General features: G+C 47.1%; 1 protein-coding gene across 7 annotated transcripts in view; it reads right to left on the bottom strand.

Moving 5' to 3' along the window:
- Window positions 1-4,239: 4,239 nt before the first annotated feature.
- KLHL3 (kelch like family member 3) overlaps window positions 4,240-17,793 on the bottom strand; it is a 43,364-nt gene continuing 29,810 nt past the window's right edge. For 5 of the 7 annotated variants that reach the window (XM_085532084.1, XM_015875682.3, XM_085532086.1 and 2 more), the window contains 7 exons: window positions 15,016-15,133; window positions 14,168-14,365; window positions 13,332-13,433; window positions 11,173-11,301; window positions 9,078-9,218; window positions 8,777-8,920; window positions 4,240-8,524 (listed from right to left, as the gene is read on the bottom strand). In XM_085532084.1, coding sequence (XP_085388210.1) covers window positions 8,496-8,524; window positions 8,777-8,920; window positions 9,078-9,218; window positions 11,173-11,301; window positions 13,332-13,433; window positions 14,168-14,365; window positions 15,016-15,133 — 861 coding nt within the window. In that variant the 3' untranslated portion in view covers window positions 4,240-8,495. Of the gene's footprint in view, window positions 8,525-8,776; window positions 8,921-9,077; window positions 9,219-11,172; window positions 11,302-13,220; window positions 13,462-14,167; window positions 14,366-15,015; window positions 15,134-17,793 lie in introns of those variants that run through there. The other 2 variants (XR_014940698.1, XR_014940697.1) reach the window with 2 other exon arrangements.

The raw sequence follows: 17,793 nt of genomic DNA, 5'->3' as shown, positions 1-17,793 counted from the left end.
CACCTAAACCACATCAACACCCCCCTGAAATGCAGGATTCAGTAGCTGGAAAGGAAGGAATTCAGTAAATACACACGCAAATACGTGGGCCAATTTAATATGGGCCTTCAGGCTCAAGTGCTAACATTTGTAGAGCTTACATCCTGCACAACTCATGTGTACTTTCAGGCTACAGACAGCTTCATTCGATAGCACAAACATGACCTGCATTAGAAGAGCATGGAAGCGTTTGTGTGCTTTGTCTTCCAGGGCTGGAGCTCAGACATAGGAAGGAAAATGGAACTTAAAATGCATTTAAGGAAAGAAGTTTACAATCCCTATTTATTAAGCTTAAAATACCTGCTTGAGGGAAGACATCACTCAAATAACAGTTCCCTATGATACTGCAGAAGATGCATTCCCTTAACTCAGCAGCTCAGTTCCTCTCTATCCCTTCAGAGATCCAACCTCAGGCACCTGCAGGGCTGCAAACGAGCCCTTCCCAGTTCCCCTTAGAGATCTCACAGCTGGTTGGGGCCAACATTAAACCAAGCTGGGGAGGAGCCAGCTGCTGTGACATGCCCCATTCCTACCACCAGGCACCACCCTGTACAGACACACATCCTTCAGCATACTTGTCTTAGAAGAGTGTTGGGTATTGATTTCACCTGTTATCATGCGATCAGACCTAGATAGCTCCTCATTAAAAGCAACAGGCCAGCCAAAGAGTAGAGGTGCCTTCCAGGTAAGTAAAACTAAAGCAACCTGGCCCCTATATATTTAAATGCCAAATATACAAATATAAAGTAAGTTATATGCAAGAATATACACATTTCAGAACCAAGGGCCTCCTCCTTCGCAGCCATGCGACAAACTGGCAGTGGATGCACGTCTCACCTCACGTATCTCTTCAGCAAACTAATTAAAAACATGACACGGCGTCCAGCTTTTGTGTAAGTCTAAATCTCATCTCCATAAACTAATAGAAGGTTTTCCAGCTCATCAGCACGCAGAGACAGCGCAGGCAATCAGTCCATTCCTGGGCAATGTCTGACTACAAGGTAAGATGCTAATGACCCCTCGAGCCTTCTTTATTCAGTTTGTATTTCAGAATTTAAAGAAGGGGGTGGAGGGGGAAACAGATCAAACCAAATGAGGAGCCCTAAGTTCAGCCAGGAGTCATTATTTGCCATCCAACCACCTGCACACATTCTACAAAAGCACATTCTTTGACCTGCAGGAATTTCTGAGTGTTATTTACCAAACTGAGCAGCTTCTAGGTAACATTGTGGAATCTTCAGTTAAAATCATGTTTCTATTAGATATAAACCCAGAACCCAGCAGTTAGAGAGCACTTGTTTCACTGACTGAAATGGGACCTCCAAGTCCTTCACTTTCTCCAGAAGAGAAGGCAGCAAAGAACTGGAAAAGACAACCCAGCTCCCTGGTGCAGGAAGCAGCCCCTGTGCTCAGTGCCAGCCCCATCACCACCAGTTCCTGTGCCTCATCATCCCATCCCACCATCACACCTCAAGAGGCCTTCAGGACAGCAGGACCAGCAGCAGCTCTTTGGGTGTCTGGGGAGAGGGATGGAGATGTGGACAGTGTGAGACCACCATCAACCCCACACGGCACTGCAGCTTCTGCCAGCCTCGCTGGGAGGGAAGGAGCCATGTGGCAGTTGTTATGGATCTGGGCAACTCCAGAGCAATGACAGGATCTGTGACTTTTAGCACATCAGACATTATGCACATCCTGGGCCCAATCACTTTGTGAATCCACAGCAGCTGCGGGTACAACACCAGGAGTCAGTTCACTCCAGATGGAGCTCAGCAGCAGATGGGACTCACAGCACTTGTATTAACACCTCTGAAATTCCCAGGTACCCAATACTGGGGACTGAAACCCTGAGATGGAGTAAACCACACGTGATGAGTTCACAGGTAGTCACTATTAGCTTAACTAAGGCTGCAATCCCCACCCTGCTTAGGGAACGTCCCTTTAGAAATCCCTGCTTCTCTCCTGCAAAGTATTTTTAATGCAGAACACCAAAGGCAGGACTCGAGCACACAGATGATGGAAAACAGCTGAGGAAGGATTTCTATTACAGCACATCTGATCCCAATCTATATGCAAAACAAAGTTCAGGAGCCCGCACCGTGCACAAAACGCACCCGTGTGCTTTCAGACTGAGAAAGCACCATTCCGAGGAGGACACGCGTTATACCAGGCAGGCTCATTCATTTGGCTGTGCTGACCCCCAGAGCCCAGCACCCGGCACGGCACCGCTCCTCCTGCACCATGGAACCGCTGTATGCTGAGAACCTGAGTTCCGTGCAACTTGGAGACGACCCGAAACAAAGACAAACATCGTTACCGTCCGCTTTACTTCCCCACGGCGGTGTCACCTCCATTAACAGCTCTTTGGCTCCGCTTTGTCCGCTAAGGACTGTGCTATTGCTCAGTGCTCCACCACGAGGACAGCCCCCTCCTCCGCTCTACTTCCCCATTTACCAGGATCCTTACGCCAACCCTTATCTCCTTATTGCCGTAACACTGACAAACACTGTAACGCTAATAATCACTCCAGCACTAAAGCAAAGGAGCAGCACCTCGTGGAGGGCACTTAGAACCAAAGAAAACACCGTCCCGGAGCTCAGAGCCACGAGCAAAACTCCGCGCCTGTTCGCTCAGCAGCCGCCCCGTTAACAGAGAACCCAATGCTGAGAACCACCACCCCCACACAGACCCCAAACACAGACCCCCACACTTACCCCCTTCTCTCTCAGCTCAGCGCCCGCACGACGTGACCCACGAGCTGCACCGCTGCGGCTCCTTCGGGGCTCCGCGAGGAGCAACAACGAGCTCGAGATGACCTCATAGAGGGACAGAGAACGGCCAAAAGTGACCCCCCCCCCCCCAACCCCACAGCTGGGAACAGCGGAGCGCGGCTGAGTGACCCACAGGTGCCCTCATTTGGGGGCGATTCCTTCCCACCTGGCTCTCGCTTTTAGTTACTTTGTGTAAGGCAGCTCCCTACCAAAGTAAAATGCAGTTGGAAAAGAATTGGGAATGAGCAGCAGGTTGTGATTTCCTCACTTCATGATGGAGATACTCATGGAATCATGAGTTGGGTTAGAAGGGACCCCAAGGATCATCACATCCCACACAATCCCTGTTGTAAGTATAAAGAGAGATCCCCAAATCCTGGAAGCCTCAGCTACTCAAACCTACAAACCTCACCTCAACCCGAAAAGTCAGCTTAACTTACTCCCAGGAGGGGAGTAAACTCTTGGAAAGGGCTGACAATAGCAGGACACAGGGAAATGGTTTTAAGTTAAAAGAGGGAAGATTTAGGTTGGATGTTAGGGGAAAGTTCTTTACTAGAAGGGTGGTTAGGTCCTGGAACAGGCTGCCCAGGGAGGATGTGGATGCCCCGTCCTTGGAGGTGTTCAAGGCCAGGTTGGACGGGGCCCTGGGCAACCTGATCTAGTAAATGTGTATGTTTGGTGGCCCTGCCAGGCAGGGGGGTTGGAACTACATGATCCTTGAGGTCCCTTCCAACCCGGCTCATTCTGTGATTCTGTGTGATTCTGTCAGCTCAGCTAAAATCAAACACTCCCAGCACGGTGTTCCCCCATTCCTTAAGAGCTGAGCACTAATTAGACCACGGTGCAGGGTGCAGCTGCAGGATGCTCATAGTGCTGCCTCGGAGCAGGCAAGGTGACTTTGCAAGCACTGGAGCCTGGCAGTGCTGGCAGCTTCACACCCCACAGCTGTTGGTTCTGCATCACAAACCACAGCAGAACGTTGTGGGAAGGCAGGGAGAGGTTTGGTGTGAGGCAAACATGGAGGAAAACAAAACCTTCCTCCATGTGGCTCCTGCTGCTCCTCCAGCTGGGAGCTGGGATTTCTGTGGGCAGGTGCAGGAAGGCCGAGCAGTGAGGAGCAGAATGGAAGGAGCTGCTCATTCCCAGGGTCTGCATTATTGCATGGCTTTGGGTTGCAATGCAATGAACTGTCTTATCAACAGGATTAACTTTTCTGATGCTGCCTGCACAGCTCTGGCAGCTTCATGGGACAAGCTGGTAGAAATGGCTTGAGCTTGAAAATCCTCAGCATCAAATACAGTCACATTAAAGCATGTCCCTGTCCCAGCGCAGCTCTGACATCACATACATGATCTAAGCTATCTTTTGCATTTTACAAGTACATTCCTTGCTGCCTGAAGCTGAAGAAATCAAAGCAGACCCAGAGGAGTCACATTAGTCCAGTTTTTATTCAAATAAAGTACGGAGAACAGGGTGATTTTCTTATAAATACACCAGTGGAGGCCATTCCCTGCACCATTCATCGCCCTGGACAAGGCCGCCATTAGGAGCTGTTTTGCAGCATCCTCCACCCCTCACATTCATGCACACTCAGAACCTTTTAATTAAAGAATGGGCTCGAATGGTGACACAATTCACTGTGATACTGTCAGCCACGGAACCAACAGCGGCTGCTTTACACAAGCAAAGAACTTCACCCCCAGGTAAAGTGCTTCACAACCTTGTGCAGTTCTTAAAGTCGTTTGGTTGGTGGTGGGTTGGTTGGTGGGGTGTTGTGGTTTTTTTTTCCTTTAATACATAAAATATACAAATTAAAGCCTCAACTGCTTCTTTATTGTCACTGTAAAGGAAAATGATTTATTAAACCAGAAAGGCAGAAGGGAAAAAACACTCATAGCATATAGCATCTACCAGACTCCCAAGCCCTGCTGTTTGAGCATCGGGCTGTAGGTACATGCATGGGATGTAGGGGCACAATGCAAAGCTGGGGGGGAACTGCTCTGATGCTATGGGTTATGAGCGATGGATCCCACAGGTTAGAAGGGAGCTGCAGCTACCTGCCAAAGCACCACCTCAGCTGGGTGAATCAGGCACCGCACATCACTGGATAGCAAAGATTGTGGTCTCCGAAGGCTGTAAATGAGAGAACAGTATGAAGCTTTCACGGTGTTGTCATGCAAATGGCGCCGAGTAAATTGATGGTAATTACAGCACAGTGCACATCTGTACCAAAAAAAAATATTTGGAGAAACTGAATGAACTGAAAATTGGTTTTAATCACCCCCAATTTATCTATTAGGCACAAATGGAAAAGATGGACTCGATTCAAAGTTGTTTAAACAGCAGATTGCTTGAGGCAAATCCATCCCGCTTTACGTATGGCAGAGCCAGCAGTGTGTGAGCCTCTTCACCAGCCTGACATCACGAGGTCTGTGCCAGGTCAGCCTGTGGAAACCCAAAGCCATGTCCCATAGGGGTCAGCACATGGAGACCCCCAAAGAGCCGAGATAAGCCTTCAGTTCCCAACAGACCATTGCAAGGAGCTGCCTGGGTTCAGTTTGTAAAGCTTTCACAAAACCTCCTGTAGTAACTCAGTTCTGGCAGCCTATGGGCACATTACGCCTTCACCCACAGGCAGTGCTCATACCAACGCAGGCAGCTCATCAGCCTCGCTGACCAGAAAGCAAAGTGAAATCACAGCACGGAAAGTGTTTTCAAGCAGCCAGCAATGGAACAGCGTGCTGGTGACTGAGGTAACGGGTTTTGTTTCAGAACGTTGAGCCCAATGCTGTCCTTCCTCTGTGTCAGAACCAACATACGAGCTATCCCAGATCTTGGTTACGACATGAAACTTCTTGTGCAGAATCTGTACAAATTCACACCCACATCACAGCCAGCAAGAACTGCACAGGAGAGTAAGAATCCGATGCAGAATTTAACACAGGTGTCATCAGCGGCCATAAAAAGCAATCCAAACGTCATTTAAAATTCTTATAAAAAGATATTTACAGTACAATTTTTAGCACTAACGCTAAGCTTTCAGCCCTAGGAAAAGGCAGTCTTTAATGGGGCTGGCTCAGGTGCTCAGGATGGATCATACAAACACACAACACACCAAAGACAAACAGATTCCTAAAGCATTTCGAGGGGAGGGGATACAGCTGGTTCTTGGTGTGTTACAGTTGTTCATATTGCATAGCTGGAAAACGAGGTCACTTAGCTTGCATAACACTGCAACATCTGAGAAGGGAAGGGGAATTGGTTGGGGTGGAGGAGCTGTGGCTGCAGCCAGGAGCACCAGCAATAGCCAAACCCTAACCCTGTCCAGCAGGACACAGGTCTTACCAGCATCAGTAAATGCCATTTTGCAATAACAGAGAGTCACCAAAACCTGTTTGCCTTCTAAGCAAGGAAAGTTTATAAAGCAATTTACATTGGGGAAAATATTACCCAGTTTTCAAGCATATTCACCGTTCATGACATCTAATCAACCCAGCAAGCTTCAGACTTGCATCTCTTCAGCACTTTTTGTGAGATAGAGATTTAAAAAAGCTCTTACTCTCTTGCTAACATTTGCTTTTGTTCCAGCGATGCTACAACTGAGATCAGTTTGGCAGCTATACCTGGCTATAACAAAGCTCTTTAGCTTCACATTTCCTACATTTATTTGAGACCTAACAAGAGACAGGCATGCTCGAATACATGTCCATCCTATTGACTGATCTCCATCCAATAAGGGATGATAATGGACGAAAAAGCTTTGCCTATCCCATTTATGCCATATTCCCAAATGCTGCATGCGAGGCACACACCTGGCAACCAACTTTAGGGGTAAAGTCACTCCAAGCCAAGGCATCACCTTGCTTATGTCACTGTCACGATGTATCTCAGGACTCTGATATGAAGCCAGCTTCAGCCTGGGATACATTGCCACCAACATCAACAGCTTTTGCAATAAGACCAGCCATCAAAAAGAGCAGCATGTTATGTTATTATTTTGGCACGTTTCATGGCAAATTGTAAAACCCAACATGAGACGTAAAGGACATTATAAAAAGGACTTATTATTGTTAGGCCTCCTCTGTGGGAGGTGGTGAAGCAGCAAGGGCAGGCACTGTTTCCCCCAGTGACAGCAGGTGCTCATGGTACAAGGACCATGTCAACTCACACACTGGAATGTGCTTATTTACAGAACTAACATATACACCTACTAAAGCTGCACAAGGTGATTGAGCCTTAGATCCCTCTGAAATCGATTTTTAGGTAATTTTCTTTCCTACTGCAGAAGTTTGCCTAGAATGTTTTAGACAGATCTATGGAGAAAGACACCAGGAAAGAACAGCACTTAGTGCTGGAGCTCAACAGTAATACAAGCAGATATGGTCCTGCAGGCCAACTGCCCCCAGCAGGAAGAACCTCAGCTGATCCACATGGAAAATGAGTGAAAAAAAAAATACATCAGGAGAGTGTATGTCAGAGCTACTAGGAGGCAAATGAAGGTATTTGCAAGTCAAGTAACCTCTTAAACAGAAAAGAGAATCTGTGATGTAAGCAAGATGACCGCATCACAGCTATATCTAGATTTGTCTGCTTTGAATAATCATATAAATTCTTTGTACTGACAGCAGAACAATTTCAGTACAGGGAAGATTAAACTAACAGTTACAATGACAGTGATTAGAGAGATCTCCACACTCTGGAAACATTAAGACACTGCACGTTCGTTACCATGCTCATTAACCACTGCCCGACTGTAAGACGGGCATCACTGTTACATCAGTGGCACCATAAGATCTTTCTTTTGACATCTAAACGCTCTATTATGAAATGGCATTGAAATGCTGGACAGAGTTAGAACTGGGGCTTTCAGCACAGCTGGCAGCACTGGGGAGATGCACGGGTAGGGAATAGTTTCTATTCAAGCGGTATTTGTTTCACAGGAGCAATGAACCCTGTCAGAGCAGCACGTTTTCTGTGGGGCTGAGAGGTTTTGTGTCGTAGTGTTGCTGAGATATCAGCCCCAGGGAAGGCATAGCCCAGCATGTATAGGAAACAGCATTCATGGCGAGTAGAAAAATCACATGGTATTTATTTCCACCATACGACACGCATTTCGGGGACACATACAGTAGTCCAGTGGCATGTACAGACGTATGACAGGCAGCGTCACACTCAAGCCAGAGCACCCTGTTCCAGTCCGTTCCTGCTGACTGCGTTTCTCAGTTGGTACTCAGAAGTTTCCACTGTCAGTAGTAAGGTCTGCCCTCTGGGTACAGTGAGAAAACAGTTCAACCAACAGTGGGTACGGAGCATCAGTAGTGAAGAAATCCAGAAGTGTTCATTTTTACTCACGTGCCCAAATGTAGCAGTTTTGTTTCATACAAGAAATTCAGTGCCTGCAGTTCAAGCACCGTGTTTATCCCAGGACACTTGCCATTGAGAAAAACAGTTGATTGCACCACAGACAACAAGCAACACCTCGTGTCTAGCATGGAACGTGTCCCCAGAAGGACTTTCGCTTCGCTACGCAATCCACTGCAGAGCAGATGATGTTTGTAACATAGCACTTGTCACGTGAAGATGGTAACAGCAATGAGACGGGTCAAGTCAGAGGTCAGTCATCTTCCCAACACCACCTAGCTGGATCCACTTCACTTCTGCTCCTTGCAATGGCTTGGTTATGTGTCACAATGGTTTGTGAATCACAGCAACACCTGTTTTAAGAATGCACAGACACGCTGTTATCACAGGAGCAGCTCCTGGTTGCCCTGTAGCTAAGACCGTGCTGCAAGAACTAACACCAGCAGCAAGCTAGCAGAGAGCTGCTTACTGCACCCATGAAGGGATCCTCTACTGAAGACCAAATAAAGGGCATACGGATTTAAGATTAAAGCATCAGGAGGCGCAGCCCTTACATTTATGAATGACCCAAGCTGTTCCCAATGCTTAAATATTTCTTTCTTTACCTGCATAACTCCTCCCTGTGCTCATACTGGTTGGCAGCAATGTCCACTTGTCTGTGATGGGGTTGTAGTATTCCACAGAGGCCAAGTTGCACGAACCATCATCTCCTCCCACCACATAGAGGAGACCGTTCACCGCACACACACCTCAAAGCAGAGCACAGAGTTAAACAGGCTAACTTCTCTCATCTTCCATTTTCTTACTTGTTTGTAATACTGTATACTTATATTACTAGAACAACAGCCACATTAAAAAACACAGACAAAGGCAACCAAGCGCCAAAGACAGGCTTATTGTGCTTACCTGCATTTCTTCGGCACATATTCATGTCTGCTACTTGCTTCCAGGTGTTTGTTCCTGGATCATAGACTTCCACGCTCTTCCTGACCAGGGGACCATCGTGCCCTCCCGTCGCATACAGCAGCCCACTGAGAACACCAACACCTGCCAAACAGAGCCCAGCATTGCCAGCTGTACACAGGAAAGGCTGCATGTGCCTGGATCTGCTACTGGAATCTGCACGGGTGTCTCTCCATGACATTTCTAGAACATAGGTTATATGTGCTTCACCTAACCCTACAGACTGCTGCAGCTCACCCCTCTTTATCTCTGTCCGCCTGATATTTTCTGCCACTGGTCTCTCTTCATTTGGCCTGATTTTCAGTTCCAGGAGCTCTATTTTTGTTTTTCCTGCTGCCTTTGTGCCTTCATCCCTTCGACGCCGTTCCTCTTTTCAGCAACCTATGGCTCACTCCAATTCTTCACACTGCCTCTGGGTTTGTTTCCCCCATTCCCCTCACCATTCCTACCTCAAACTGGAGTAAAACAGAAACACGAATCTGAATTGCATCATATTGAGCATGACATTAGCCAGCAGGACAGCCCCCAGGACCTAAAGATGGTCTCGTGTTGATGATTTAGAGAAAGGTGCAGAGATCTGACCACAGGGCTGTCAAGGCACACCCCAGTTAATGAAAAAGTGGCAGCTCACCCAGCTGGCAAGGAAAGCCTGCCATGTCTAAGCCCATCCAACCTGCTTTGCAACCCCCTGCCATTTGACCACATTCAGCTGTTACGACAGATTTATACTACAAAATAAAAAAGTCAGTAAGCCAATTTAAGCAAGTAGGAGAGTCAAAAGGCTGGGAACACTATGGCTTCTCCACCTGAAATAACTCCATATATGTTGAGGTCGGGGGCACAGAAAGAGCTGTCCCTTCCCAGGGGACTGCCATTCCTCCAGCAGAACGCTGCCAACACAGCCCTGCTGCCAGCTTTGGGGTCATGGCAGGGATTTGAGGACACTCATCCTCACCTCCGCTAGATGTCAGCATGGGCACAGCAATGCTGGGAGCTCAGGTTCTCATCTCCCAAGCTGTACCAGAGCTCACGCTGCAGCACTGCTCTCTGCTCTCCATGTGGCAGCTGGTGCTTGCTGGAGGGATGCATGCCAAGTGTTTGTATCACGACCACTTGATGGGCTCGGCTCAGTTTGGGAACTGTAAGCTGCAAGGTTGCTTGGCACATTTTTGCTCTATTTTGATATACCGTCAACAACGTGAGATTTTCAGTGTTTTCCTATAGGTTTGGGATAGGTTTTATGATCAAACCAGTATTATAAAACTCTTCAACTAAATTAAAATCAACAGCATGTGACTGTATTTGCCTCAGCAAGAGCTAAAGACAGTGCATTAGGGTAAGAAAAGAAAGACTGTGTGCAACCACCCAGCTCAGAAGGAAATCTTCATCTGAAGATTATTTTAAATGCAATAGTTAGGAGCTTCTACCCCTGTAGGAGATGAACAGCCACAGAAAAGACAAGTGCCTACCTGACATAATGTGAGTTAGAAGCCATCAAGACTTCCTTTAATGTGTCCTTTCCTCTCCTCTTCTAGATCATCAGCTCTAGGCAAAGGTACACTAAAACCTGGCTTAGCAGTGGCCATCTGAGTTGAATTCTGTTATCCTCCTTGATCCATGTGTAACCCAGTGCAGAGGATGTGCTGCACTGGGAGAGTTGGGGGGATCCAAAATGAAAATGCATCTGACAGCCCCCTAAGAACAGGATCAAGAAGGCAGTGCAGCTTGACTTCCCAGTGCCCAGCTGAGCCTGCACCTGGCAGTTTGGAAAGGCAACTCTCAGCATACAACTGAGATGCATCTGTTAGCGAAGCTACATAGAAACAACGGACATTATTTCACTAATACAGAAATTAATTTCAATTTGAAAGATGATAATGAAGTCAGAAGAGATGCTGAGAGATTCCAAGCAGTTATGGCTTTTCCCCTCACGGGAGGGGAGGGAAATAACAGACTTCACTTGCCAAAACACACTTTTCCTTTCACAAAGAGAGGAGAGCCCTGTGATTTCTTATAAGAACAAACCCAGAGCCAGTACCTGCACCGCTGCGCCGAGTGCTCATGTCAGCTACGTAGGTCCATTCGTTGGTGGCCGGGTTGTACTGCTCTACAGTACTAAGGCACTGGCGAGATGCTCCATCGTAACCCCCCACAGCATAGAGCTTACCTGCAAGAGATACATGTTGGCATCAGCATCACAGCTATGACTGATGTATGATGCTCCCACCACGCCTGGCAGCCCCACTGAGGTCAGATCCTGGCTAGGAAAGCCCTGCTAGAACTGCCAGAGCCTCCTGGCATGCCTGGGGCAATCCCTACTGAAAGGATCTGAAGCAGGATCACAGACAGTGGGCATGTTTGCTTTTAAAGCTGCCATCCAAGACAGGGAACCACCACAACACAACAGCTTCATTAGAAGCCAAAAGCTTTGTGGGTTTTCTGAATCACTTCCTCCTGTTCAGGTGCCACTTTGCAAGGTGAGCTGACAAAGATAAATACTTTATAGTAATTACAATGAGCAATAAATCTGCAACAGCCTCTTAATATACTACCTCCATGGAAATGTAGACGCAATTTTGAAGATCCTAAGACAAACCAGGGCAAACCAAAGCTTCTACTACAGCTGAGGCCACTCTGTTCACTCGTGCCAAGAGACCATGACACAAAAATCTGGTGGGAAATAGTACAGTATGTCTGTCCTGTGCACTTCTTTGTCATCCAAGCCTCCCAACAGCAGCTATCACCTACAGTCTTATGCTTGATACTTTGATATTTCAGGGCTTCAAGGGTAATGATGTGGTCCTGCCTTTGTGGTCACAGCTTCACTCACAGCCTCCTCAAGCTCTTGTGTGGGCTGCTGTTTGAAGCCACTTGTTGTTACTCAATCAACCAAGGCAAGAGTGCCAGACAAAGCAGGACAAGATAAAAGTTCCCTGGTAGGCATCAATTCTTAGATGTTTTTTCTACCCACAGGCATTGGATCAATCTCTACCCTATTCAGATGAGCACTGGGGGTTAAATGCATGCTGCAGTTTGTTCCCTACATTATCATAATCAGCTTTCCTTCTCCATCACACACTGATTTACTATTGTGAACTCCAACACTTGCAACACTTTCTCACACTTTAAACAAAGCAAAAGGATTTCATATGCATCCAGTAGAAAATAGTTCACAGAAACGTATTTCTCAGGTATATATTAAGTATTTGTTTGGAATTCAAATGACCCTCTTCAGCAAAACAAAACCCTGTTGGGAGCCCAGCACTCCACAGGCATGTGAATGGGCCAGTTCTGAATGAGATGCTTATTTTAACAAACATGCAGATTTAGCACAACCCCCACACATCATTCTGACTTACCCCATCCTCCTCTCCTCGCAAACACACTTCACACGTTTCCCATTCAAACCAATTGAGTTCAAAGCACAGTACACAACAAGCTCTGTGCCACTGGCTGCTCCACAGGGTACTAATTGGAAACTGTTACGCCATGTTTAAGAGAAGGTCAAACAAGAACTTTCCCTTGCTTCAGAACTGATTTTGCTAAAGGTTCCTATCTAAGTTGCAAACTAAGCTGCTTGGTTCCAGCTCACTCCAGCTGACTGCTGGCACCTCTGTGCCAACAGGTACTTCATGATCCCTTGCACCACCTGCCCCACTCCTGAGAGCTGCCCCAGTATCAGCATTCATAATCATCAGCCCCTGTTCACTTACAAACCAGAGCAAATTATGCTGCACGTGCCTGAAAGCCTGGTTTTAACGTTCCTGCCAAAACACCAGCCTGGGGCTGTGGGATGAACCATGCTCCTGTTCTGCTGAGAACATTTCTTGTGATAGGTGCGCCATCCACACACTGTCTGCTAATGGCAACAGTGAACTGCGTAACACTCCTTGCTGTCATCAGATGCAACACATGAAGAATAAGGATTCAGAGAAACCTGCACACATCTAAGAGCATTCACAGAAGGCACAGGTTGGTCTGGTACAGGTCTGAGGCTCTTGGAAAGCAGCACATGATTTTTCACTTTATATATAAAGGAGAACATAAAACGCTGCAGCAATTAGGTCTGATAAAATAAATCTTTACCAATCAAAGACAGTGTAGAGAACAGGTCCTGCAGTTACTTCCTATTGCACTTAAATCACTCAGGCTTCTGTTTGACACTGAAACGATGGAAATGGCTGATGGTTTTCTTACCCTCCACAACTCCAACTCCAACACTGCTTCTTCTTGTGTTCATGGGAGCCACAAAAAACCACTCATTGGTTTTATAGCTATAGGCCTCAACTGATGCCAGACCTAGTTAAAAAGGGGATACACAGGTTTTCTAATTAAAAAAAAAGAGAAGAGAAAAAGATTGGTGTTGCACTTTCATCTGCCTTCCACCTCCACCCAAGCTCATAATTCCCCCCACACTCCTGAGACCCGATTTTCCAGTTCCTTCCCTTTCAAGCTGGGTGCACCACATCAATTCTACTTCTCCAGCAGCTGCAAAAATCACCACACGGCCCCTTGCCCTGGGGCACCAAGGTGGAGCAGAGTCCAGATCCCAAGCCCAAAGGTTCATATCCTTTCAAGTATTACATCTATGCAAAGGATTAAAAATTACCCCAGAGCGTTCTGCACTGTACTCATCACCAGCTGAAACAGCTAAACCAGGTGGCAGTGCCCTGCAGCAGAGGTGTGAAGCTAAACATGCAGTTCTATCAACAGAACTCCCATAAAACGCCTTGTTCACATTTCATTCATGTTGCTGTGCAAATTTCAGCTAAAACCAGGAAAAATCCCTTGTTAGAATCAGTATGTTCATGTAGAGAACAAGACCGAAAGAACCATATCACTAAAGAAAAAGAAACAGGATGAGATACTCTACAATTACCAGATGGTCCAAATGTGCACATGTTTGGTATTGCACACAATGCACCCACCCAGACTCTGGCTCCTTCCCTAAAATTATAAAGGAATTGCTCTGGAACCTCACTAAAGCTCTGCAGTCTCTGAAAACACTGCTTTGGGTAGGTTCAGCCACCTACCAGTGCTGCCATCAAAACCGCCCACTGCATACAGGAGATCATTGAGCACAGCTGCACCCAAAGTGCTTCTTCTTTCCTGCATGCTGGCTATGGATGTCCACTGGTCCTTCACGCCATCGTACACATCAACGGTGCGTACCCTTAACGAGCCGTTAAAGCCTCCGACAGCATAAACATTGCCAGCCATAAACACTACACCTGATAAAGGAAGAGAGACATTTTATGGAGGTTTTACAAACAGATGAAGAACCAAGAATTATCACATGGCTGCCAGGATGCTTAAGACAGCAGGGAAGAGCACAACGTGGGCAAGTCTTGAGCCATTTTCTGCAGGTTAAGAGCAGTGGAGCCAAGTATGATAAAATACACATGTCATAAGGATGCACATAAACACACAGTAACATAAGGCACAGATGGATTCAAATCTGAATGAAACATTTTTTGGAGTCACAGAGGACACCAAATGGTGATCCACATTCACATCTACCCCGTATCTTCAGGAGAATGCTCCCAGCTTTCAGACCCCTTTCAGCTCCACTGACCCTTAACAGACCAAGAGGGCTTCACTGAGCTCCTCTGATTTTTTTCACTAGGAAACCACAGAAAATTGGATACTTGTGGGGACAGTAGCCAAGGGGAGCAGACAGGCAGAGAGCAACCCCTGCAGAGTGCAGGGCATCCACCTGAACACCAAGGGTATATATATAGGGAAAGAGGAGAAGGAATGGCAAAAAGAAAGCGGCTTGAGGCTGGAGGCTCAGAGGAAGGCTGAAGTGATGACTGAAGACACATCCATCTGGCCCTGAAGAGCTGGACACAAAGAAAGCTGCAGCAAGCTTTCCCATTACCTGCTCTACATCTCCGGGAGGGAAGCTCAGCAACCTGGTCCCACCGCTCCTCCTCAAAGTCATAGCACTCCACACTGCGGATGGCTTTGGGCGCTTGCCCACCGACCACAATCATTACCTGGAAGGGGAAAATGAGAGCTGGGCTACCTCAGACATCAGCCTGGGCAGCTGCTCTGAACAGAAACCAAAAGCCCACCCCAGTCTATAAAAGCTGCCAGCCAAAAGCTGTAAGCCCACAGGAAGCCTCTGCAAAGTTACTTCAGTCAATCCTTCAAAAGAAAAACTTTATCCCCATTTTAAGGCACGCTAAATGTGACAACCCCCATTAACTCCTTCCTCACTGTTTCCCAAGCAGGCAACCTGCCATGAAACACAGAATTAGTTTGTAGCAGGGTGCATACAAAGTTTGTTGCTGAAGAACTTTTAAATGAAGGAGATCCCAGCATAATTTCCACAGCCAGCCCACTGTTCAGCCCATGATGGTGCTAAAAATGAGCAATGCCACTTTACAAATTAAACCTGCCAGCTATATTGTCACCTGCAGGAAGATGCCACTCGAGGAAAGCAGGACTTTAGACCCAGTGCTGCTGAAGGAAGTAGGTTGTCAGCTTCATTAAAGCCTCTGGCTGCTACACGTGTTCATGCAAATCTAGTAATTAAGCCTTAAACTCCACACAGAAAGGGAAGATCTACGTGAAGCTGATCAACAGTGGATCTCAGGAGCCTGAGAAATGCTCTGCTCTGTCCTTCACAAACCTGCCCTGCCTGCTGCCAGCCCTCAGCTCTGGAGGGCAGCCCACAGCCACATGCACACACAGCATCCAAAACTCTGGCATTCACAAACAGCTCTACCTGCACTTTGGTCTGAACATGTTTCCTTCTGTCTCTCCACTGCTATCAAGAGGGAGGATTTGTTCCTCTTATCACAGGAGCAAACACTACGACAATCTGATTTTTACAAGGCCACTGAGCAGCGAGTGACATAAGGGGGCTTCAAATGTAGTTAAAGGGAAGATGATACTGGCATCAGCCTCTGCAAGGCACCTGTGGGCAGCTGAGGGGATGAGACATCACTTGAGGTCAAGTAGGTAACAAGCTCAACTCCTGTCACAGTTGCCACCAAAGTCCAGGGCTAGACAATGCTTTAAGTTATTACAAGAGTATGAAAGCAGTGACCTTAGGAGGTAAATTCAGCCTAAATTAGCAGTCCGACCACTAAGCGTGCAGCAGCCTCTCATGGAAAACTGCAGAGCCTCACGTGATTATAGACTTAAGAGATTTCACAGCAGGACCAGCGGATGAGATGAAAGTTTCCCAGTAACTGGATTGCTGGGAGATCATCACCTTCACCCATTTCTTTACAGATAAAAAGAAGGAATGACAAAAAAAGGGTTAACAGCCCCACAGATGATCTGGGTTGGTACTCATAGGTTGTGCTATCAGTAGATGCTGAGAATCTCTGAAGTCACTGACTCACTGCTCATTAACTTCTTTAATCCTTGAGCAAGGGTCACACTGCCCTTCATGACCCCAAGGCTTCTACCCACATCCCTTCAGTCCCTGCAGGAGGAGCAGACAATGCACTGATGTGCTCTGCAGAACTACAATTCCTTGAGACTTTCCAGAGTCTGAACATGTGAATAGCACAGATCTCACATCCCACTCACTAACTGGACTGCCTATGATTTGTACTTAGACAAATAATACACTGCGCTTCTGGAGTCTTACAATCACTGAAAAGCTTTCTACCAACTTCAGAGGCACTCTGTTGAGAGGCACAGTGACCAACTGCATTTATCTCTGGAGCACAGGTCAAACAGCTTCTGTTGTCATTTTCTCCTCACTAACAAAGTGGAGGTGAAAGCATCGCATGCCTCTGGGATAAATGCAGGGAGTAACAAGGATTATTTATTCAGTAGCTGCTCCATGTTCATAGGAATCTGCTTCAGACTTCCTGCTCGCACATCTGGGTGCCACTGTTTCCTGTCTTCTGATTACAGAGACAGAAAAACAACAGGCAGCAGAGACCATCTTCCTCAGCAAGGCTCCAGCGCTGTGCCACATCCAGCAGAGCTCCCAGCAGCTGCCCGCAGCCCGCGGTCAGTGACACTCAGGCCACAGCTCCGAAGCCACAGCCGCTCCCCGAGAGCACTCAGGGATGAGAAAATGTTCTAAGAGCAGAGAGTTGTCCCTGGAACAGAGATACTGATTCCTTTGAGAGTTTGTCTCAGAACTTCTTTACATACCCACAATGGGCATACGCAGCACCAGAAGAAGCAGTAAAGCAACTCAAAGTATTGCGAACAGTGACTGTCACACAGGTGACAGACGCTGTCCATGTGCAGCAATGACTTCTGCTCTTCTGATGTAAACTGGTGTCTTCACTGATTGCACTGACACCTGACCCCAGCTGATTTCTGCTTGTGTCTGCAGTTCTGCTCAGAATCAGATGATAACGTTTCACCTGCACTAACCCCTGGTCTGCAGCAGCACCAGTTTTATGATGACATGGCACATTCCCCGAGCAGCTCCCTCCCCTGCTCTGCTCACCCAAGAGAAGCATTGAGGACTGGCTGCAAGACAGTGGAAATTCAGCTCACATCCAGCTAGGGGACTTTCTCTAATAGGCTCAGAGCAATTGAAATGCAAACAATTCAGAGTTAGAAAGTATTGTAAAAGCACATAAGCTCCTTTCAAAGACAGAAAATGCCACCAGTAATATTGTGCAAGGTGACACGGTGACAACTTCCCTCCTGTGTTTGGAAGGGAACTCGGTTT

Source organism: Coturnix japonica, unplaced genomic scaffold (genome assembly GCF_054131305.1).
Source record: "Coturnix japonica strain WE unplaced genomic scaffold, WE-NBRP24 Scf048, whole genome shotgun sequence".
Classification (NCBI taxonomy): Eukaryota; Metazoa; Chordata; class Aves; order Galliformes; family Phasianidae; genus Coturnix; species Coturnix japonica.
This window is presented reverse-complemented; position numbering and strand designations above follow the sequence as displayed.